At 37.3% G+C, this 24,961-nt stretch overlaps 3 protein-coding genes, 1 long non-coding RNA gene and 1 other non-coding gene across 7 annotated transcripts in view; 4 read left to right on the forward strand and 1 right to left on the reverse strand.

The window, feature by feature from the left end:
* LOC124459806 lies at positions 1-967 on the forward strand. The gene is made up of 3 exons (XR_006953815.1): positions 1-106; positions 308-651; positions 735-967. It is a non-coding gene; the product is annotated as an uncharacterized LOC124459806 (long non-coding RNA).
* A 385-nt stretch (positions 968-1,352) lies between these two features.
* Positions 1,353-24,961, reverse strand: part of LOC6650912 (extracellular sulfatase SULF-1 homolog) — a 37,615-nt gene continuing 14,006 nt past the window's right edge. For 2 of the 3 annotated variants that reach the window (XM_002072724.4, XM_047009470.1), the window contains 8 exons: positions 6,399-7,246; positions 6,017-6,343; positions 5,269-5,944; positions 4,282-5,201; positions 2,286-2,596; positions 2,023-2,220; positions 1,857-1,956; positions 1,353-1,797 (listed from right to left, as the gene is read on the reverse strand). In XM_002072724.4, the coding sequence (XP_002072760.1) occupies positions 1,662-1,797; positions 1,857-1,956; positions 2,023-2,220; positions 2,286-2,596; positions 4,282-5,201; positions 5,269-5,944; positions 6,017-6,343; positions 6,399-7,177 (3,447 nt within the window). In that variant the 5' untranslated portion in view covers positions 7,178-7,246 and the 3' untranslated portion in view covers positions 1,353-1,661. Of the gene's footprint in view, positions 1,798-1,856; positions 1,957-2,022; positions 2,221-2,285; positions 2,597-4,281; positions 5,202-5,268; positions 5,945-6,016; positions 6,344-6,398; positions 7,247-8,729; positions 8,775-24,961 lie in introns of those variants that run through there. The other variant, XM_023179927.2, reaches the window with a different exon arrangement.
* On the forward strand, positions 17,557-17,629 carry Trnaf-gaa. The gene has a single exon. It is a non-coding gene; the product is annotated as a tRNA-Phe (tRNA).
* LOC6650914 lies at positions 19,335-21,436 on the forward strand. The gene is made up of 4 exons (XM_002072725.3): positions 19,335-19,609; positions 19,671-19,972; positions 20,040-20,227; positions 20,289-21,436. Exons 2-4 carry the CDS (start codon positions 19,786-19,788, stop codon positions 21,399-21,401), a joined length of 1,488 nt encoding a protein of 495 aa, XP_002072761.1. The 5' UTR covers positions 19,335-19,609; positions 19,671-19,785; the 3' UTR covers positions 21,402-21,436.
* Positions 22,612-24,885, forward strand: LOC124459735. The gene is made up of 4 exons (XM_047009338.1): positions 22,612-22,714; positions 22,780-22,952; positions 23,016-23,667; positions 24,854-24,885. Exons 1-4 carry the CDS (start codon positions 22,612-22,614, stop codon positions 24,883-24,885), a joined length of 960 nt encoding a protein of 319 aa, XP_046865294.1.

Consider the following 24,961-nt stretch of genomic DNA (forward strand, 5'->3'; position numbering starts at 1 on the left):
GATTTCCTTTGCTCCTTTAAAAGTGTCAAAACAGGACAGTGACAGGATTCAAAGACTTCATTTTGTATTCAAGTCAAAAGGGTAGTTTTTAATACTCAGCCTAAAAGTATGCAATATAAATGGTGCATTTGCTTTATTTGAAAATCACATTCATGGACTAATTTTTATGACCAGAGCTGGGGTCTATTATTATTCCACAAATATACATAGCTCAAATACATCCAGCCCATTATTTTAGCCAGATCAGCATTCTGTTAAAATTATTTTATTGTTTTAATTACGATATGCAAAAATTATTTCTTTTCAGCAACGAAACAGGGGAAACCCCGAAAACGGATTATTGTGCTGACCAGTGTGAACGATTTAGCGTTTTAGATATTAAAAAATTAAAATATATTGGTAAATTGTTTCGGGTCTTCGGGTCCACAAAAGTTCAAATTAAATCATATTCGAGTGTGTTGTTCTTCAACCTGCTATTTATTACTTTTTTGTATAGTTTATATAACAAACTTAAATAACATCATCGACGAATCGATCCGGAACACCTAACTATGGGAAAATCAACCAAAACTGGAAGAAAGGCCACAGTCTATTTAGGATCAATAACAAATAGGCAACTATAAGGATAAATGTGAATAAATAATAACACGAGTAAGTCACTCAAAAGAAAAGTCTCATAGATAATATCTGGTAATTAAAGATATTCGGCTGAGCAACTTTTCTTTTTTAACCAGTTTCTAGAGTATATATACATATAAATGTACACATAAATTTGCTCAATTCGCCGCCAAAAGAACGTTTTCATGGAATCAAAACAGGATACCCAAAATAATGGAAATAATAGTGAATATCAATTCGAGTAAAATTTTACGAATAATAAATTCACCTGATAAGCTAAAGGGACTTCAATTCGTGTTTTCATTAAAGTCACAAATATATCACATTTGATTTACACAAGTTTTTTTTTATTTAGTTGATTTATATAATTTTTGAGTTAATTGTATATGATATTTAACCATTAGATCTCTACAATAATTTGTTTATCGTTGACAAAGCGTTAATTAATCTCTGCTACATAAAAACATACATATCTTAAATATATTGTATGTACGCATTGGCTTAAATATTACAAATTACATAACTACTATATGATTTTCTCATTTATATTTTTTTTTCCTTTTTCTTTTCGTTTTTTGGATTATTTTTCAATATTTGCATTGATTTATGATAATTTATTTGCTACATACAATTACAGAGCTAATTTAAACTTTAGACTCGCTTGTTATATATTTTAAAAACCAATTGTGCTAAATAATTTATTTTCTTTAAACAAAATTTTTAAAAACAAATAAATGTATATATACAAATTATGTGGCAAGTCAATATGAGTAGTAAAAAGCTATAGACAAGTTAAAACATATAAAAATATATACGAAATACGAATTATAATGTAAGTAGAAAAAGGAAAAACACAGTCTTATATATGCATGATGTTGATGCTGAATATGTATGATAATGGTGACGAAGAGAAATCCAATCGAAAAAGAAAAACGACAGCAGTGGCAGGAAGGCAAGGTACGCATGGGATATGTGCATGTGTGTGTGTGTGTGTGCATTCACTGGGAGAGGACTCCTCCTCTCAATATACTTCAATTGCATCTCTAAGCCGATACTGAATGAGAAGCCATCCCGGATTCGACTCCTGAATGGGTGGATAAATATTTGTGGGAATGCTGCTGTGTATGTTGATGCTTCCAGGGCCTACGCTTCAAATGCATATGCTGTGATCCAGTCCATCTGCAAGAGGTACAAATAAATTTGAATATAACTTAAGGAGCAACATGCATTCCAAGAACCTATGATATTTGGAGAGCTTGCGTCGTTTTATAGGTGATCCATCTGTTTCCGAGCGCCCTGCTACAAATCCAAAGTGTCCTACACTGCCCGAAAGAGGAACTTGAATAGAGAAATGGTAATTGGAATTAAAATTTAAGTTTCTTTGGCCAAGCTCTATAGTTCTACCATGTTTTCGTTTGTTATTGCGTTGCACTTGATTGCTGGGGCTCGGAACATGTTGCATCTGCTCTAAATGTGGCGCCTGATGTCTGCGTATACTGCAGTTGCGACCACGACAACTTTTCAATTGCTCGAGGGCATCATGCATGTGGGCTCTTTCACCCGGCGTGAGACTAGCAGCACGATTTGTCGTCTCAAAGCGATCTATTAAAAGCAATTTTGAATATTTTTGAAGCTTTTCATAATAATCATTGGAATGGCATTCTCACCTATAGTTAAGTTATAAAAGGTCACCAGGCCAGTGGTAAATTCACAGTATAGAAAATCATGTGTGGCATTTATGGTCCTTAAGCAGGAATAGGTATTATTATTGGCATTCATGCAGAAACAAAATGGACTGTCATTCCACAATGGTGCCGTACGCCAATGTTGATTATCATGCGAAAAGCAATTCATCTTCTCCGATAAGCATTCCTTCTCCAGGCGTGCCTTCTTAATACGTTTCCGTTCCTTTTTCCGTTGACGTTCCTCTTTTAATTTGCGGCGTGCCTCTCGAGCCATTTCCTTAGAATCAGCATTGCTTGAAAAGTAATTAGAAAATTGTAATGGGAAAACAACATTTAACCAATACTCAATTTTCCTTATATAAGAGTGTAATAGACTATTTTTATGTTTTGAAATTTCATTTAGTTAAAATACATTTTTGTAATGATAATTTACTAATTATCTTCATTTTCCTTTATTGACTACGGTCTTTTTCTGTTTGCCATAACTCAAATCTTTCATGATGATAATCACTATATTACTTTCAAAACTACTTTATTTTAGGTATTGCTCTAGATCTAGATAAATAATGTTTGCTGTAAGGACTATGTTTTATCCCACAATTTATGTATATGTTTCGTAAAGCGAACTTTCGTTTTGCTATTGTACACTTTAGGGGGCCGAATTCCCTAATTTTACAGCGTTAAATCCGCCTATGGTATAACAGTAATTATCAATAATTGCATATGAAATTCGATTGCATTTGCTTAATTAAGTGAAGCAATTACTACCGCTTCTCGAGTACTCAAAGTTCATTTGCTCATACAAAAATTCGTAATTCATCTAGTTGGAGTAATGGCATCGCTGAAAAGGAATACTCTATACGCCTGGATAAGCTACTTTCTTGCCTTCAATGGTGTCATAATGTTTTATTTCGATTCGAAAACGGGTTTTTTAAAGAGACCACAGTTATTAAAGTACTACAACAGAATTCGTCAATTTATAGTGGCGATACTGTTAGCTTTCCTCAATGCACAGATTGTAGTTCCCCCTTATGAAATGGATCCGAAAATATTTTAATTAATCTCGTTGTCATATTGTTTAATATGCATTTATACATGTTGGAGCTGCTTCTGGACTGTTTGCTGCTGCCAGAATAGAATTTATAGGACTTTTATTCAGATTCTCAGTTTGGAGAATCAGAATATCGAGAATGGATACTGTGCATCAAGGGGTCAGCAGACGTTTCTAGAACGACTGATCTTCATCAGCTTGTTGGCGCATTTGGGGCATAAAACAGGCAGTTTTATTCTAAATGGTTGGTTTCAAAATAATGCGTTGCTTATCATATGGTAGCTTGTCGAATTTTACATATGTATATGCGACTGTATTCCTAGTACTTTCTTTAATGGCTTTGATTTGTGAATGTATCTGCTGCCTCAGGCGGGCTTAGAAAAAGATCTAAGCTCCAACAACCGTAAGTACGTTCTATTCGCTTTTATTTTGAGCAGTATTTCAAGAATGATTTTTGGTATATATCCTGTAATCCGGGTAAATCTTGGATCAACAATGACCATCTATACCACTGTAGGTTGTTTGAGCTTCGTGAAACCATTCACAATGTTTACCATGTCGGATACAATGAATTGCATGCTTCAACAAACAAGGACATTATTTGGACCATCTCCGGGTCAACCGCTAATTATTGGGCGAAGTGTAAGTATCAATCGAAAGTAATGTTTATGTTCTAGTACTGACGACATTTCCTTGCAGAATGAATTATTTACTCTACACATTTCTCATCAGCGCACAGAGGTTCACATTTTTGGAATGTTTGTATGTACAATCATCGTCTAGCTTTTCAATGTGTAGCAGTAATTCTTTTACACACCATTTATTTGATTCAATTCGAAATGACTAAGTAATTATTAGCCCAATTGGTAAAATAAAATGAAAATTTCTATGTACTTTGCTTCTTAGAAAAAGTGAAGTGAAACTTACTTTTCACCGATATCAGCTTCGCAATAGCATTCGGCCCGTGAGGCATATTGGCGATGCGTCGATGATTCTGGTACTGATGTGTGCGCCTCATCAAAGCTGGAGCCTTGATGAAAGATTTCTTTTTGTCCCAAGGGGCTAGACATTGCTGTGGATGTGGATTGCTGATATATGGGACGTGGAGTGTGTGACACCTCTCTGAAGTAACTCATGTTGAATTCGGGTACTTCTCCAGTCTCTGAGAGTAGCTCATTTCGTCGTCGACTATCGCCTCGTCGTCCATTTGCCGCCGCCGCCGCCTGTTGCTTGCTCTCTCGCATCTGTTTCTTCATATCTTTTAATGTGCTGATTTTATCCTTCAACAATTTGATCAACATGTCGATTTGATTGCGAGATGTGCGCCAAGTTTTCTCATCATTATAGATTACATCGGAGCAATTGACTTTCCCATTGTTTGCGTCCACGTAACATCGATGACCAGCCCGTCGTCCCGTCTTGGGCGTTTTACCACTGTAAGCGGTGGAATTGCTGATTTCATTCTCATGAAATTTGTGCTCCAGTGTTTCCAAGGTATTCTGAATTTGCTGAATAACCTGGGCGACAGCCTCGTGGGAAGTATTTTGACTTTGTTTGCTGGTCTGACGCTTACTCCGATGATGTTGATCTTCGAGAAGATCAACCGTTTGATGAAGATCCAGTAACTCTTCCATTTCATAGGGCATTTCTGTGTGATAGAGTTCACGTTTATTTCGCATACGTCTGTGTGCCAAGTTGTGGGTTCGCTTGTGCACATGATGCATTGACGAGGCAGACGACATTGGGGCACGTATTTTGGTATAGACCACACCATCGGAGGTGAAGCAGGCGCAATTCCGTTGATATTGCTTGCGAGGCATTGTCGCCAATTGATGTTCCAATTGCAGCTGGGGATAAAAATACATCCATACAAATCGTCTTCTTTTGGATTGATCTATATGTGTGTTTACTTACATGGAATTTGCATTTGTGTTTGCGCCAGCGTCCATCTTCGTTGACACATTTCCATTTCTGACCTGGCAAACAGTTCTTCAACAGAGCCGGATCCGAACATTCCGAATTGAGGCGCATCATTTTGGTTATATAGGGAGCTACGGGTAAATCGTTGTCATGCTGTGGCACCATTTCATCATCATCTTGCTCCTGATCTTGTTCCAGCTCATCTTCGTCATTCTCTTCGAGAGCAGCGTCTTCTGGTTCTTCGGCTGCCGAACTGTCCATAGCCTCCTCGGCGATATCATCATCTTCTGGATCCGTTTCGACATCGGTATCCAAATTCTGCGACTGCTCCGTCACGGAACTCAACAATGTGGCCGCCGTGCTACTGAACGTGGAGACTGTAGTATTTGGTCCTCCACCTAGGAAATCCTCTAGCAATGTGCTATTGACTAGCTTCATGTCATGTCGCTCCGCTTGAAGGCGTCTCCGGGACTCGGCTATCTGTTCGGCCGTCTCTCTACGCCCTGAACTTTCAATAAGAAAACTATCCGGCCAATTGTCTCGCACGGCACGATTTCTGCTGAGAAGCAAAGGCAAAATACTTCTGCCATCCATATGTGAGGGGGTTGGGACTCCACCCATATCTAGAAACGTTGGAGCCAAGTCCACATTAAGCACAATCTCATTGACCCTAAAAAAATGTGAATGAAAATCCAATCACATCGAATCAGTTGAGGGAGAGAACGAGATAGAGTTCACTTACACCTTGGAGGCCTGTATGCCAGGACCTCTTATTAGGAATGGCACACGAACATCGAACTCAAAGGGGAAACTCTTGCCCTTGATTAAACCAAACTGCCCCAAATGGTAGCCATGGTCTGAGGTGTACACAATGTACGTATTGTCCAGCTCACCCAATGCCTTGAGCTCATTGTAGACCCTTTCCACGGCCACATCGACACTTTGCAGAGTCTGCAGACGTTTGGTCATGAGAAGATTTGTGAAACGTTTGTGCACCGGTTGCATGGGTTCTGTCACCCGCAGGATCCATTGCTTATCCGGATTGGGGGCGTGGTCGTAGGATGGAGTACTAGAGAAAATAAATAAGTTATTGATACAGCCAACTAATTCAAAAGTCAACTTACTGGTGTGTGGTCACATTGAAGAAAAGATGACTGTATTGCGGTGCAGAATCCTCTGGCCCGTGGGGAGCCGGAAAACTCATCGTTAGTAATACGGGTTTCCTTTGATTCTGTTGCTTTGATGAACGCAAAAATGCTATCGAATCGTTGGCTATTAAATCGGGATAATAGTCCTTGGCATAGTCGAAGCCATGCTTTATCTTCTGGCCATTCAAATTGATGCTGTAGTTGTAGTATTTCGAATTCATGATCAAGCCGCCCCATTCACGCCATCCTGGAGGGATGTAGGAACCATTATACTTGTTCAAGTATTTGCCAAAATAGCCAGTGCGATAGCCAGCATTTGATAGATATGTGGCATAGGAACGCGTCTCATGGGTGGCCTGCCACTGGGGACTGGAGCAATTGTCATTGTTGGTAAAGACCATGTGATTGTGGACATAGAGACCCGTCAGCAGGGACGATCTGGCCGGACAACACATGGGTGTGGTGGTATAGGCATGACGAAACTCTGCTCCGCCATCTCTCAGCAATCTCAAGGTGCGTGGCATAAAGTTCAATGAACCCAACTCAACATCCTGATCATCGGTTAGAATCAATATGATATTGGGTCGTCGTTCGCGTGCTGCATTCGAGTCGCGTGAGAAACGTCGTGATCCTGGCTGCTGCTGATTATCCTTACTGCTCTTCACTTCAGTGGGCAATGCCAGCAAATGGAATATGAAGAGCAAAAAGATCAAATAGCTCACAGCCAAATGTGTTTGATTTTTAGTTGATTGCATTTTAATTGAATTGTGATTCTTCCCAGAGTGCTTCAAGTTTACGTTCCTTACACCATCTTGAAGAAGAAGCTAAAAGTAAAAGAATAATTTCCCAAATTAATTCGAATTGTTGTTTGGTTGGCGTTTTAAACAAGCGAAATGCACTTTGACCTTCAAACCACCTTAACAGTAAAGTAGAGTAAAGTAAAGCAAAGAGAACGATGCACATTATGTCCACTTATTAGAGGGGAAGTGACATTGCTTTTGCTTGTGCTTTATTTTCGATGAGTTTTCGTCCTTGTTGCTGAATTTATGTCCCACTTGCCGTTAAGTGAAAACTGCAAACACACCATTCAACACTACCACCCACCCACCCATCCACCCACCAACAACATTCTCGTTCTCGTTGGAATTTCAAAAGGCGAAAATTTTCTTCTGCAGTTTATTGCTCGCTCAGACATTTTGGCATTGAGTTGGTTCAAGCCACCTGCAGGAGTCGGTTGAAAGGATTCCAAGTGCCAAGCCATAGAGGAAGCAAGAAAGAGAGAGGTGAGACCAAGTGAGTTGGCTAAGTGTGAAATATGTTTGTGCTTTTTGGCTTTTGGTTTATTGTTGTGTAAGGAATTTAATGCTTTTAAGCAGTTAACATAAATAATGAGTTCCATGGCATGGCAAAATAATTTTCAGATTATTTTCCTTTAACATTTATTTGGAATTTCCGCTCATCTTTGTGAAAGTCTAACAAAGCACACTTCCTGTAGCATCATTTCATCTTTTGACATATGCCACAACCCAACCCAATCCAACCTGCACACAATCAACGTGAAGTCAAAAGATGCCACTTGAAAAATGCAATTTTCCATTGGAAAATGCAGATGCAAATGCAAATGTTATTTTCCATTTAGCCCATGCCCAATTATGTTGTAGTCTCTTTTTCCAAATCGAGATGTATAAAACATCTTGAGAATGAAAGCAGAAAACTAAAGTGGATGAATTTTTTATATTTTTTTGCATCTAATTGAAAAAAGGAAATCTAAGGGAAGGGTTTCTTTTTGCTACGCCCCTGTCTGAGAGCCCTTTTCAAATGCAGGCGCACTTCCTTATTCCGCCTCAAGGTTGTTGAAAATGCAACAAAACAAGTTTCTGACCCAAGAAGCAAAGACCATGGACCCTACCAAGAAACATGTTTTGGGTTAAGAAAACAAAAAAGCCAAACGAAATGCAAAAAGGAAAGAAACTTGCTGCGTTCTTTCGGCATCTTCCTGTCGCCTGCTGACAGACGTCACGCATGCGCAGACATTGGGCCCAAGAGAAGGCAAACAAAGTTAAAAGGCAAAGGGAACAAGCAATTGGACTCGGACCTGTTGGACCACAGTGAAGACCTGTGTGTGCTTCCCTTGGCAACAACACAGGAAAGCCAAAAGAAACGCCAACACGATTCCCTGATTCATTCATGAATTCCATGACTCTTGTTTTACGTCCTTTTTTCGTTTTGGTTTCGGTTTGGCTTTTGGGTTTGTGTCTGGGGTATTTTTTTTAGTTTTGGTTTTCTCCACTTCTTTCTCATTCTTACCTCTATCCTCTTAAAGCCATTTCTGAACATTTTGTTAGTTTGTTAGTGTCTGTAGGTATTCGTTGATCGTTTTTCATTTACTGCAGAATTCGTGGCCGTTGCTAGGTGATCGTAAAATTTTATTACAGCATTTTAAGGTATTTGCTTTTGGGTGAAACTGGCAGCTTTTTTCTTCTTTTGGTTTTTTTTTTGTTAGGTTTCTGCTATTGACTTGGTCTGCAAAATGGCCAAGCGTCTCACATTCAGACAAGACTCTGGGTATAGCCAAAGCAATCGACAATACAATCGAAATTTGTTTTTATTTTTAAGCCATGATTCTTGGCAACTTTCTGAATGATCATTAATGAGCCTGCTTATAAAAATTTAATCTTCAAGTATTTGTTTGCACAATTGAATTTTCGTTTCTTAAATTTGTTTAACATCAAAGACTTGGATTGAAATGGATTGAATTATAAATTGACTCAGCAATTGAAGTCATAATAAGTCTGAAAGCGAATCTGTTGTATCTCAAAGATATGGAATGCATATACAGAAAAGTACATATATGTTTGTGTACACGAGAAAATGAGATAAACAGAAAGAGCGAGTGATAGAGGAATTGAAGGCAGAAAATTTTGCCCAGTGGCCAAGAAGTGAGACTCGCAAAACGAAACCAGACAGGCAACAGACGGGCAAGACATTCAATTAAAAATAAATACAATTTCAATTAGCTTCAAGTCGAAGACCAAACAACTAGCCAGTCAGCCAGCCAGCCAGAAGAGCTACTTTTTCATCTTCACTCACTTCATTTCTTCAATTTATGAACATGCAAACGAACTTAAAGTGAGGTTGACTCTTCTGACGCCGTCGGACACTAATCCAAAGTAACAAATGATAAATGCCACCTTATCAGACAACTAACCAAGATCTGGATCTGCAAAGAGACTCATTAGCACAGAGTGTCAACGACTTGTGGTCTTGTGGTAGAGATGAGCATGGAACTAACCACTGGAGCTAGTCGTCAAACAGTGTGCAATGAAAAAAATGTGGCACAAATTTGCGTAGGTTGTTTATTCAGTTCCATCTCTTGCAGCTCCAACTCCTGACATATGCAAGTTTCTGCTTAATTATGCAATTAACATGGCAGACCCAGTTAACGATTGAGTTTGATATGTAGCTAGTTGACGATGCCAAGTCAATTTATCGCTTAACTAACTATTTAAAAACTAAATCACGTGCAGGCAAATGGGAGGAAGGAAGGGAAAGTAGTTGCATATGTGGTCACCCCCCACACACACTTACACACTTACACACACATGTGCATAGACAAGTCTTATGGCTGGTTTGCCATTCGATTTATGCATATTTAATGGTCCAACCTCAAACGCCCACAACAACCTCCGGAAGAAGAGACAACTTAGCAACAACAAGCGAGAACATGTGGTAGATGTCACTTAAGTCGTCGTTCAAGAGAAGGGGGAGGAGTTCCCCTTTTAGTGCCAGAGAAGGAGTGAGATCGGGGGCATGCCAAAGTAGGCGGTGGATATGACACTTTTAGCTAACCAATTTGAGTTCGTAATGGGCTTAACTTTTGAAGAGGTAAATGTGTTGTGACAGCATTGTAAATGGACTTGACGAATATTTAAGTTGATGTTGAGGTTGAACTTTGAAGCAAGCCAAAAAAAAACCAGAGGGCCGGGGCTAACTTTGACCGCGTCAAAGTTTGTATACCCTTGCAAGTTTTTTGTGTAAAAGGTCTAATGTTTGCGAAAGAACGGCTTAGGAAATAACGAAGTTATTGATCAAAGTCACTGTTCACCACCGATTGTTCCTATGGGAGCTATATGATATAGTCGCCCGATCTTAACCAAATTTGGCACAGTCATTAATAGTTATGCTAAACTGAGAAATATAAATTTTTATGACAATTGCTTCAAAAGTAACAAAGTAATTAACAAAAGTCACTGTTTTCGAGCGATCGGTCCTATGGGAGCTATATGATATAGTCACCCGATCTTGATCAAATTTGACATAGTCGGTTGTTAGTGTAATAAATTCAAAAATATTTAAATTTAAATTCACACTGTTCGTGACTTTGACGTTTGTATGGGAGCTATATGATATAGTGATCCGATCCGGCTGAATCCGAGATATACAAACTGTGCAGTATATACAAGCCTACATGCCAAATTTCAACTCTTTAGCTCTTACGGACGGACGGACGGGCGGACGGACATGGCTATTTGAACTCGTCTCGTCATGCTGATCAAGAATATATATACTTTATATGATCGGAGATGCTTCCTTCTATGCGTTGCACACTTCTGATCAAAATTAATATACCCTTTTTGCAAGGGTATAAAAATAGAAATATAAGTATAAAGAATATTTAACTTGAGGTTCTGCAGAGTTTAAAATGAGAATTATAAAGCAATCAAGGCCTTTGAGTATTTAAAAAATGCACTAACTATTAGACTCATTTAATTGCCACTTAAAAAGTATTACCAAATGGCTTTGTAAATGAAAGTTTAAATAAATATTTGAATCTTAAGTTATTATAAAACACAATTTAAAGTTCCAATATTATTCACTTTTTAAAATCTTCTTTTAAACTAAATCTATTTAGAATTCAATTTACAATGCTAATATTAATTGAGAAGCATTAAAACTTAAATTAATCAAATCCTTTGTTCCTTCATACAAGCAATTTCAAAGACTTGGCTATGGCCTATCAAGTCAAGTAATATCGAAAACAACATTTCATGGAAACAATTTCGTTCTAAGAATTTGATTTGGGAAGTCTACAAACATCAATTAAAAAACATTAATCTCAATATATACATATGTATAAATTATTCAATCCAGCAGGCAGTCTGCCAATGTAATTTAAGCCCTCTCATATAAGTTATTATCATGCCGTATATAGAACGAGAAAGAAATAGAACAAAAAGTCCAACCAGGTAAATGAAATATAAAACAGAAATAATACAAAATGTGATAGACTGATGTCAGACAAAGGCGTCAAAGTCAGGTATGTCAGGAGAACAACAAAAACAATGCCATTTAGCAAAAAATTAATTTGTTAACACACAAAATGGGAATACATATATTTAAAATGTGAACTCACACACACACACACACACACACACACCGCTAACACAAAACAATCAATAAGAAATAAGTCTTGATTGAGAGAAATAAACTGAGATTGATTTTCGTATGTTGTTAATTAAACAATATTAAGAAGATTGCAAAAACAAAAAACAAACAGCCAAACAGATAAAAAACGTTTAAAAAAATTCTCATAGAAAAAGGTTGGTTGCTTTATTAAAACTAAACTACACATAATTGAAATCTATAGATGAAAATATTTATTTAATCCTCCAAAATATTGCAAAATATATTGAAATGATAGCAAAGACTTTACTAAATTTATGGTATAACCCGTTCGATTACATTCATAGAATTCTTGACACACTAACTGAAACTTTATTAACTTAATAAATTGTTTCTCCTAAGCAATATTTATTTTACAAATTACAGCAATTTTAGATTTTTGAAGCTAGTAATATTTTGAGAGAGGGTCCCCCCTCTCGAAACATAAATTTTGTATTATTTTCGACATCTGCTGACATTTTGCTAGGTAAAACAAGAATTGAGCAATTGAAAAGAAACAAAACTTGCCGCTAAATATAAACTAGTCAGCCAAAAAGGTTAACGGCAAGTGTCAATATTACGGGAATTTTCAAATTGAGGGGTAATTACTGGTTAGCTTTCTCTCTCACTCCCTTTTCTTGCTGTCATTAAGAATAATGAGCTAAGTGCTTCATTTGACTCCTGCCCTTCTCATCCTTACTGCCTCCCTCGCGTCCTGAAATGGTTTACTATTCTTAGCTTGTTATTTTCTGGCCTGGCATGGCCTGGCCTGGTCGCTGTGGTGACATAAACAAATCAAACTGTGACCCAGTTAAAAAAAAAAGAAACACAAACCAAACCAGTCCAAAGCGAAAGAAACGAAAATGTTACAAAATGCAAAATTTGAGTGAAAAAGAAACGACTTTCCGCTATCCGTAAGCAGTTTGTCAGTTTAGATTAGGTAAAATAACAAGGACTTTTTGATTTCCATATTTGCCTGCACTTGAAGAAATTTCAGTGCTTAAACTAAAGGAAAAGGGTTAAAAAAGGGTCATAAATACTGATTATTTTAAATGCCAAACATTTTATACTTTGTCTTAAAACGAATTTCCACACATACATGCATATAGGTATGTATGTATGTATGTACATATGTATATTTTTTGACTGCATTACTTTTTTGTTTGTATTTGTTGTAGTGTAAATTTGTGTTCACGGTTTTGTGCCAAACCAAAATAGAAATTCTAAAGAAAATGTTGCAAAAACGTAGAAATAATTCTGTTCAGGAATGTTGTCATCGTAGAGAAAATGCTTCCAGACCAGGCCAAGACGATTTCTGTATTTGTCTTCTTCTTCTTCTTTTTGTTGTTGTTGTATTTTGGCTGACCTCAGCAACAAAAAAGAAAAAAACACATGTACATATGAAACCTGCTTACCTTGGTCTAAATGCTTTACTGGTCAAAAAATATATATGTACCTATGTATATGGATACCAAAAAATCTGATGAGTTTTTGAGCTGCTTCACATTGTGGGCAGTAGTCAATAACTCATATGTTCTTGTTCACGATCATATCAGAGGGCGTGGACGTGGATGCGGTGTGGGCGTGTCTGCGGTTTCATTTTCTAAAGAATTTCGAATTGTGCCACACGATCTGCCTTCAAGAATGTTGAATCACTGGCCAAAAAAGATTCAGATACAGCAGGAGCAACAACAATAATAACAAGAATAACTTTCGGACAGTTCTCGCATTTCAGCGCCAGCGTCAAACGGAAGCCGCATCATTTCTGTGTGTGTGTGTGCGTGTGTGTGTGAAAGAAGATCTTAAGAACTGAAAAAGGTGATCGTACAAAAAATATGTATAGCTAGGTATATCAGGTTCGCCTCAAGACAAGCCTTTCTAGACAGGCGTGACCCTGGACACGAGCCGCAATGACAAAAAAAAATGAAGTAAGTAAGTCGTCTCGCCGACTTAGGTATACCATACACCAGTAAAGCAAATATTTCAACTTTATTAAACAAATGCATTTTCACATGCTTTTTATAAGCATATCTTAGTATCTCGCTCACTCAATCATACGAGCACCCTAGCGCCCCCACCAGCCAACGGCCAACTCCGGCCTTATGGAAAAACGTTTATATGCATAACTCCACTGTTTTTTGTCCGATTTTGATCAAATTTAGTATTTTGCTAGATATTAGTATTAAATTTAAGTGTGCCAAATTTGATTGCATAAGGTAAAAAAATACGGGAGATAATCAAGTTTTTCAAATTACGGGGGCGGAAAAGGGCGTGGCAAAATTTTTATACATACAAAATGTGTGCATTTACTAAGCGAATATACATACCAAATATGGGGTCTCTAGCTGGAATAGTTTTTGAGATAAACGCTTTTTTTAAATTGCGGGGGCGGAAAGGGGCGTGTCAAAAATTTGAAATAAACTTGATCACTCTACATACTACACGAGTCTACGTACCAAATTTGGTGGCTCTAGCTCTTACAGTCTCCGAGATCTAGGTGTTCATACGGACAGACGGACGGACGGACAGACGGACAGACGGACGGACAGACGGACATGGCTAGATCGACTCGGTTGTTGATCCTGATCAAGAATATATATACTTTGTGGGGTCGGAGATGCTTCCTTCTGCCTGTTACATACATTTTGGCGACTTTAATATACCATTTCACCCTATGGGTGTATGGTATAAAAAACGCTGAAAACTGAAACCAAAAATTTCAATTCAAGATTTGCAACTGGTCGGGCAATATCCTTTGTTTCGCCAATATCAGAATTTGTTAGAAATATAAGGAAATTCGCTTCTTCTCTTTTCACTTGAACTGAAAGTTCAAAGTTTATTGCTTGATTTTAATTAATTTTGAAATTGTGCCAAAATCTGCAATGGCGCGTAGAAGAGCAATAAAAATGCAATATAGTTTTTATTATTGTACAACAAGCTTCATTGAGTACACAGTTTAACAATTAAATGCGTTTTTATTTTAAGTGAAAATCACACATATCTACATACATACATATATATAATTCTTGATGTATGTATGTGTATTTGGCAAATCTTTGATGTGTTTAGAATACAAAATTTCCCAGCTGCAATTCCTCTGCACTAGATTTATAAAGACATGCAACTGTCAGCGTAAATTTATGCGACTGTCAGATAAACAAAAAGCATAAAAGGTGAGAGAACTGCTATACATATGTATATGTATGTATGTATGTATGTCTGTATAAAGAGATAGATTTTATGAGAATTTCAACTCCAGTGGAGGCAATCAAATTTGTTTAGTACGACGGGAACTTTTAATAATTTACAAAAGAAAATGAACATAATATTTTAAAATTTAATGTGTTACGCTTAATTTCCCAAGAACTTCTTAGAATATCTTTTTAAAAACTCACTTATTTTTCTTAATTGCATAAAAAACTTTAAAAACAATTAAACATTTTTAAATAATTTATGTTATATCTCAATAAACTCTTAAGAAATTTAGCTATTTAGTTAAATTATGATATTTTAGTTTTTTGGAGAAATCACATTGTTCGTGACTCTAAATGAATGGACGTCACAATTTAGACAAATCAGGGATCAGTTTAACGTTAGAATTCTGAATTTTTTATCACATATCTATTAATTCCTAAATTAAATTTTGAGTTTTTTATACCCTTGCAAAAAGGGTATATTCATTTTGGTCAGAAGTGTGCAACGCATAGAAGGAAGCATTTCCGACCATATAAAGTATATATATTCTTGATCAGCACGACGAGACGAGTTGAAATAGCCATGTCCGTCCGTCCGTCTGGATCAACGCAAACTCCTCCTAGACCGTTTGAGCTACAGAGCTGAAATTTTGCGTGTAGGCTGTATTTGTATATACTGCAGGCGTTGTATATCTTGGATTCAGCCGGATCGGATCACTACATCATATGGCTCCCATACAAATGGCAAAGTCACGAACAGTGACTTTTCTTAATAACTTCGTTATTTTCTGAGCTATTGTCAAATTGAAATTTAATATTGGTGAGTTAATTATACATATAAACGATTGTGCCAAATTTGGTCAAGATCGGGTGACTATATCATATAGCTCCCATAGGAACGATCTTTCGAAAACAGTGACTTTGATCAATATCTTAGTTTTTATCTAAATCTATGCTAAGATTGTAGGCCGTTCTTTTGCAAACATTAGCCTTTTTAGCTTGAATGTTTTTTCACTTTGATGGCTATAGGTAAGGAAAGAGTTACCATAAAAGTTGCAAGGGTATACAAACTTTGACGCGGTCGAAGTTAGCCCCGGCCCTCTGTTTTTATACCCTTGCAGAGGGTATTATAAAATTGGTCAGATGTTTGTAACGCACAGAAGGAGACGTTTCCGACCCCATAAAGTATATATATTCTTGATCAGCATGAGAAGCTAAGTCGATATAGCCATGTCCGTCTGTCCGTCTGACCGTCTGTCCGTCTGTCCGTCGGTGCGTACGCGTTTTACTCAGCCATCTTAAGAGCTATCGGGATGAAATTTTTTTTTGGGAGCTTTTTTTTACCCGGGTGAGATAAAGTATGAAAATCTTTGGGATCGGACCACTATATCATATAGCTCTAGAAGAAACATTTTTGCAAAAATTGGAGTATCCCCATGAAATTTACCAATATGATAGTAATAGATATAAAATCTCAGATCCCAAAATTTGAATCTGATCCGATAAATAGAACACAAGTTACAGTCAATATAAATCGGTTCAAACGCTGCCGGCAGCGCTGCTTGCTGCCTACTACTGCCATCATCAAATCAACAGAGCACACGCATACACACACAGACGCAACGCTACATGAACTGTATGTGTATGCGTGCCGTGCTTTGCTTAGAAAATGATGGAAGAAGAAAAACTTGTGGTAAAAAGAGAAATAATATTTTGTTTGTGTATTGATGAATTGAGTTGCAGGGAAAGAAATTTCAAAAAGGAAAAATATTATTGCCAAGTATACTGCAAGGGTATATAAACTTCGGCATAGCCGAAGTTAGCTTCTTTGATATTTTTTTTTTAAATTTACCGTTTTTTGTGCTACAGTGCGGGGGAGTAGCTCATGGGAAAAATGGTACCCAACTGGTCAAAACAGGAAAAATCATTTTAACCTGTGTAACTATAGCGATGAGCTGAACTGAACTTTATGAAAATTTTTGTCTTGTTTTAGGACATCAAAGGAAGACACATTCTTTCATAAATATTCTATCTCTGCTGAAATCCATTACGAGCTGAACGTATCATAAAAGTTTCGAAACGATCGAACAAATCGTCTTTGAGACATCAAGTTGACCAGTTGGAAAAAGTATTTTCGAGATGAAAGAAATGTTTGAGAACTTTGAACTCACTTGATATACTTTTAACTACAAAAAGAAGTATTTAATAGTTAGAAAAGAAATTTGGATTTAGTAATAATTATAATTATTATTTATCTTTAAAATCTTGAGGTTTGTATACAAATTTAGTGTTAGTGCTTGAATTATTTTAACAATATTCATTTTTTAAATTCATGCATATTAGTCACATTAATTTAAATTATTTATAGTAACTTGTTGATTTGCTCTGTTCAAGATTAAACGTTAATTGATTTTATATTCCATTCGGATCGACTTTGTTTATATATAGCTGGTCTTATCGGAAAACCAATTGCTCAATTGATTCCATGGAACTTAACAGCCGAAATAGCTCAGTTGGGAGAGCGTTAGACTGAAGATCTAAAGGTCCCCGGTTCAATCCCGGGTTTCGGCAATTACAATTTTTTTTTATTCTTAATATTCTTTAATTTGCTCGTTATACATAAGAAAATTACAGCAATAAATTACATTTTATTAAGACAGGGGTAATAAATCAATTATTTTGTGACAGTTCTATTAATAGGTAAAAAAAATATACTTTTTGTTATTTTTTCAACGAAATGAAACTATGAAATATTTTATAATCTAGTTGTATTTGTCATTTTTGTTTATGTATGAGTATTTACACATATAAATACATTTATCGTTTTAATATTGTCGGTTGTGGACAAATAAAATTTGAAGCAAATTCAAAATATGCCGTCTCGTCGTTCTACCTCCGTGCCTCTCACCTATCTGAAATGGCGGCCAGTTTTGTGGCTTTCTATGCAATGTGTTTACTTCATGTTGGTCGTTAAATTGAGTCAAAAGGCCCTGGAAATGGCCAGCAAAAGCGGAATAGAGACATTGTGAAAAGAGCAGGAGGGAGAGAGAGAGAGGGAGGAGCCGGAGGCAGAACAACTGCAGTCATTAACAAAACAGAAATATGTTTGGTTTTGTTTTTAGACTAGAACAAAAATAAATTGACAAACAACATGGCCAAGATCAAGGAATATACATATACATACGTATTTTGTTGTTTTAATACCCTTTTATTAGCCAACTGAGAATCGAGGCGGGTGACAGGCTGCAGCATCGTCATCGTTCCGATGGCTATGGGTTTGGGGTAATTAAACTCCATTAGTGGCAGACAAAGATGACGATGATGATGATGATGTTGCTTTCCTTAGCCACTTGGATAAATTTATGCAAAGTGCTGCCATAACCATAACCATATCCACATATCCATCTACATCTCATCTAGAATATAGAATCTGCTATATGTACATACATATGTGAGCGTCTTTTTGCTTTTTGGATTTTTGGTGGCGCTCATAATTTTTGCGCCATTAGACAACTTTGTGCATATAAACTCATTAAAATGTACTTGAATCTCATCTCGATGAAGATGTGACTGGATACGCAGAACACATTTTGGGGTAATTTGTCGAGGAGCAGCGACAAATGACAAGGAACAGAACGACGACGACGACGAAGTCTTCAGACATCTGTGTGTATAATTTGACAGTTTGTGGCGCAAGAAGATAGATTGGCTCACATGGAAGGAAGAGTGGGAATGTAAATGGGCATCGTCTAGCAGAAGAGCATATTCCACACACACACACACACACACACACAGAGAGATTACGCAATTTGAGACAACTCAAGCAAACACTTGATTCACTCGACACTTGACTCATCCCATCTCTTCTGTCGGTCTGTTGGTCTCTCAGTCAGTCAGTGTTGGTGGCGCACATTAATGAAGATGCTTGCCGAAACCGAAGCCATAGGCTCCTCATCTGTTCCCCCAACGCACATGACGCTCAAGATGTCAAGGTGTGATGTCAGTGAATTTAAGAAATGCTCAAGCAATCAGAGGGATAATTGACTATGACTACAAACCCGCAACTATACCTAATCTACATTAGTCACTTATGTATGTATAAATACTAAATACCTTGTGATTCGTATATATGTAAGTTCAGGCAAACTTTTCTATTTTTAACTTGGAACTTTGACTTTAAAAAACTTCACTATAGAAACTTTGAATAACAATAATTATTATAATTAGTTCATTCATTTTACTTCATTTAGGTAGCTCTGATTACATCCTTACTTATTCTTAGCGCTAATAATGGGTCCTTTTTCTTGTTAGTCTGCACATTGAGTGTCCTATGTATATACTCCTATAAGGGACTATAAAGAATTTCCAAAAATAAGGGGCTTGACAGAACCAACCAACACCAATTATGGCCAAGAACAACACAATTGAAGCATGTGGATGACAACAACAAACACAATTTCGTAGCATTTTCTACGAAATGACAGAAAAAGAAGAAAAAAGTACCCCACGTTAAACCCATTTAAGACCCCTCATAGTGGGGCTACCTGAAATGTATATAAAATATAATTACGTATCTATACACTGATTACATTATGACTTATCAATAATATAGATAATGTAGATATCGGCAATTTCTCTGTTAGTTAAAAAAGTAAATTGATCAGTGTGCAAAGGCACTTCAGGTCGAACGAATCACAGCGAAAAATCTTGAACGGGGACTAATCGAAATGGTGACCACCTACGTGGAGGGTCCAGCACCCGTAACTCAACAGCAGCAGCAGCAGGACATTGTATATATTAAGACGGAGCAACCACCACCAGTTGTATATGTAGCCGCCACAAGGCCAACGGCACCGCCTCCCCCTCCTGCTACTACGACAATTGTGGTAGTGCAAAAAAATAGGGGGCCCTCAGGTAAATTGATCACGTGTTACCAGCAGCAGTGGTGGATCCCCTAATCATGGATTCTTTGCTATTTCAGTTATTAACCTATCATTCTTTCTACTGACCTATGGGGGCATGGATTTGGGGCAAAGTCTTGGATTGAATGTAGCTTCCACCACATTTATACCGACTCCGCAGTTTTTCTATAGCTGGTTTATTGGATTTATTGTGGGAGCACTTTTGGCATCTGTCGGGGTATCCCATTTGCCCAAAATTGTATTCTATGTGAGTTGGTGATCTAGGAAATTATATTTTCTCCAATTCTAAATTTTTTTCCTTTCCTTAGATCTTGAGTTGTATTCTAGAATTGGTTGATGCCATTTTATTTGTATCATCGCATGATTACAAATGCTTTTTGGCTGCCCGTTATTTGGGTGGAGCAGGAATCGGTGTCCTGACGGTTGCCTATCTAATGCACAGCTCGGAAGTTTGTCTTCGGACTAATCGGGGCGTTCTCACAGGAGCGGAACAAGCTTCTTTGACATTTGGCATTGGCTTTGAGGCGATTTACGGGGCTTTTTGGGCGGACACGGTTATTGATTCATTCAATTTAGTGCATGGCATTATTGGCATTGTATTTGTTGTTATCTCCTTTCTATGCACAGTGTTCACCGTAATCGAATCGCCGATCTATCATTTGCGCCGTGGTGACGAGGTGAAGGCCCGTCAATGCCAACTAAAGTTGTCCCTCACGAATCAATCGTGTACACGAATCTTTAACGAAGCCAAACGATATGTGCAGGAGGATGAGAGTCAGAGTTTGGGTCAACAGATTGGCGGCTCTGTAATACCTTTTGTCAAAGTCCTTCTCCTACGCTGCTTTGTGGCCTTTTCCATTTCATTGCCTTTGGTCGTCTCATTGGAATGGAGCAGTGCCGTCTCGATGAGGTGGTATCTCTGGCCCATGATCACATCTGGTGTCCTGCGTATAATTGGCTCATTTATTTCGCTAAGTGTCCTGGACAAAGTGGGTCGTAAGTTGGTTACTTTGGTAGCTCTGTTTTGCATGGCAGTCCTGATGATATCAATGGCTGGCATTTATGGAACGGTTACTGATGCTTACTCTATGAGACAAGTGTCCAATTTGGGCATGGCTTTTCAGTTCTTCGCAGGCCTCTACGTTTGCAGCTCGTCGACATATCTCACCGAAGCATTTCCTTTGAAAGTGAAGCCATATTCTATAGCTCTGATCGTATGCATCGAGCAGGTCATACACATTATTGTCATAATGTGTTTCAAGATCGGTGGAAATATCCTTTTCCGTTACTTTTTGGCTGTGGGAATCCTATTGCTATTGGGATTGATTGTATTGGCCGTCCTAATGCCAGAAACCAAACAAATGACCCTACGAGAAGCTGGCCAACGTTTTCGTCAAACTTACGATATTAAAATGTATTAAATTACTTTAAAATTACAAAAATAAATAAATCAACTGCCAACAATTTAGTTTAATATTTTGTTTAGATAAGTTTTGATACAAAATTATTAATAAATTAACTGATACTTGATACTTTTTGATTTGCTTTAAATATATGAACAATCTTTGATATTTATTATAAGTTTAAACAGATTGAGTAAATTCCCGCTACGTTCATTTGTAATGGCTTAAGCTAATGCAGTAGACAGATATTTGCAACCAATCTCAACTAACATAAAATATTTAAACGATATAAAATCATGTTATTCTCAGATAGTCCTAATTTACTAGGTTGTTTCAATTGATTGACAGGCGCGTCACCTGTACTAACTGAACTAAATGAGAACTGTCATCAGATGATTGTCTTATACAAGGAGGTGCATCGGGCTTAGGGAGCTCAGAAAACTAAATCCGAGTGGAACTTGCCACACAGAACTAACGAAATTAAAGTGGGGTAAAGTTGAATAAAGAACAAGTGAAGAAGAATTTAACAACGTGAGAATGATGAGTGTCCCAAGTATAATCGATATTCCCAGGAGGACTCCAACATGTATATATTTTGTGGAAGGTCAAATTTTACATTTGAAAATAATTACAAAAGTTTTTCTATATGTTCAATCTGAGCCTCTTATCCTTGATATAGGGGTATTAAATGATGATTGATTGCTTATCATTGAAATGTTGCGGCAATGGTAAACAAAAAGACAATATAAAACTCAATAGAAGCCAATCAAATGTTCTAACACCTTCACAATCTAGTTCTTTAATTAATATAAATAATTAGATTTCATTACTAATTGATGATTACGGACATCTAGATGCATGCTAAGAACTGAGTCACAAAATAAGGATTAATGCATTGCATGCTACTTGAAATGAGTCATGTTGATTTAGGCCAAGTATGTTTGTACCTAGCCGAACGAACACCAAAAAAATATAGATTAGAGTATGCGAATTTCATATCTATGACAAAATTACGATAACAGAAGCGCGCTGAACGTACAAAAAGTTGACCATATAAAAGCAGAGACCCCAGTAGTACAATCAGCGCGACAACAAACGAACGAACATGGAATCTGTTTGCATAAGCACAGAGCCTATTGACACTAAGGGTCCTGCAGGATCTGTGCCTGAACAACCTAGTGCATATATAATAAATAGAGAGCTGCCCCCAGCATATAATGATATTGAGATGCAACCACCGAATGGTGCAGATCCTACAGTGACCACTGCACCGAAATCCTTACCACATAACGAGGTGTCCAGTAAAAGGCAATCCATCTTGATAACAGCAAGTAAGCAGCATTAAGGGGCTATTCAGTGAGTTTTAGTCTAATATCGATCTAACTTAATTGCACAGCTGGTCTATTATTGACCTACGGTGGCATGGATCTTGCCCAGGGAATGGGTTGGAATCTTACATCTGATGTGGTGGCTACTCCACAGTTTCGATACAGTTGGTCCATCGGGGTCATAATTGGATGTCTTTTGGGATCTTTGGCCATCAATCGATTTACCAAAGTTTACTTCTACGTAAGTATAAAAAACATATTATCTTGTTGACAATTATTCACTTAGAAACGTTTTCTTTCTCAGATCGCTGGCGGTATTCTGGAGCTAATCGATGCCATTATCTTTCTGAGTGCTCCCTATGAATATTCATCGATTGTGGCTGCACGTTATATAGGTGGCATTGGCATTGGAATAGTCTCGCTGACCTTTATCATACACAATTCAGAAATTTCAGTGCAGAATAGCCGAGGATTGTTCGCTTGCAAGGAGATTCTTGGCATTACTTTGGGCATAACCATCCAAGTAGTCTACGATGCAGAATGGCTTTCGGATATGAAGATGTCAGAGAATCAGGCCCATGGCATATTCGGTGTTATCTTCTCAATTGGAGCATTGGCTAGCTTGCTGGGCCGAGTTGAATCCCCAATATTCCTGATACGACAAAATGAGGAGGAAAAGGCTCGTGCTTCTATGCAGAGAATTGTGAGTCCTCTCATATCGGATGAATTACGGAATGAATTATATGAAGAGTGTCGCAACTACGTGATCGAGGGGGAAAGTCAATCCCTGTCTGATCAACTTCGCTTGGCCATGATCCCATTCTTCAAGCTTCTCATCTATCGCGCCTTTGTGCCCTTCTCTTTCTCACTTCCCCTTAGTAATTCACTGATATCGAGCACTTTCGTTGCCGAGGGCATCGATCACTCCTGGCAGCTGGCCACTTGGGGCGTTCTGCGTAAAATTGCTGCCCTTCTGACTGCTTTTGTTTGGCTCGATAGGCTGGGCCGAAAGATGTCCTCTCTTTTAGCACTTCTTTGCATGGCCGTTTTAATGATTTCTATGGCAGGTATTTATGCTAATCCATTAAACTCTTTGAGCCCCTACTATATGCTTCAAGTGTGTAATCTAGGCATGGCTTTTCAATTTTTTTCTGGCATATTTATATGCAGTACTTCGGTATACCTTAGTGAAGCTTTTCCCATGCATATTAAGCCATATTGTATTGCTCTAGTTCTGGTCTTTGAGCAGATAATTCAAATTATTATCATTGTTACCTACGAAGAGAGTTCAGAGTATTATTTCTCATACTTTTTAGCGGTGGGCATTATTCTTCTGTTGGGAGTTTTGACTTTTGCCATACTCATGCCCGAAACTAAGAATATGACTTTAAGGGAGGCTGGTTATCGTTTTCAACAAAAGTATTATGATTTAAGAATATACTAAACAATTTGTTAAAGAAATATAAATTTATGCAAGAACATTTCATATCTCCGAATCTATCCACTCGAAATCGAATAAAAATGCCAAACCTTGAGTATTTGATTCGAAAAATGGGTAAAAAGATGTAAACCAGTGAAAAGATATGGCAGGAATTTATCTTCAACAGCAATATCTTTATCATTGGGATTAAAATTTAATCACTTAACCTTTCTATTTTTGTATATAATAGATTTTAAATATAAGAACTATTTCTTTCTATCGATACAAAGTAAATTTACTTGGTATGCCGTCTTATCAATGTATTATAATAAAGATTATAGTTCATTTACCTTCGACCTTATAGAGGGCCAATTAGCAAACTCATTGTGTTTGCACTACGAAATAGTAATTAGTTTGCCCCCAAGGATTGACTCCACTAAATGAATCACATTTAACCCTTATCAGAAGGTTTCCCTCAGTAATGAGTCACAGGCGAATCAAAAACTCTAGTTAACAAAGTATTCTCACACAATTATGTGTCAGTATCTAGGCGAATGATTAAGTTTTTGTATCTGTAACTTGACAGTTATGAATTATATAGATATCGATATCGCCAGAACACTTAAACATTAGAATTTGACAATTTTCGTTTGGCCAGCAAGAGAAACATTTTGTTGTCAATAATGGGACAAAAGACTTTACCTATGTTCATATTCCTTTAGGTTCAAGAAATCTAGCTAACAAGATGTGTTAAATAACTAACTGAGACACGGTGACTCATTTAGTGGAAAAGAATGTTTATTTTTGCCCTCAGACTTTGCCATCATGAA

This window comes from Drosophila willistoni, chromosome 3R (genome assembly GCF_018902025.1).
Source record: "Drosophila willistoni isolate 14030-0811.24 chromosome 3R, UCI_dwil_1.1, whole genome shotgun sequence".
NCBI lineage: Eukaryota > Metazoa > Arthropoda > Insecta > Diptera > Drosophilidae > Drosophila > Drosophila willistoni.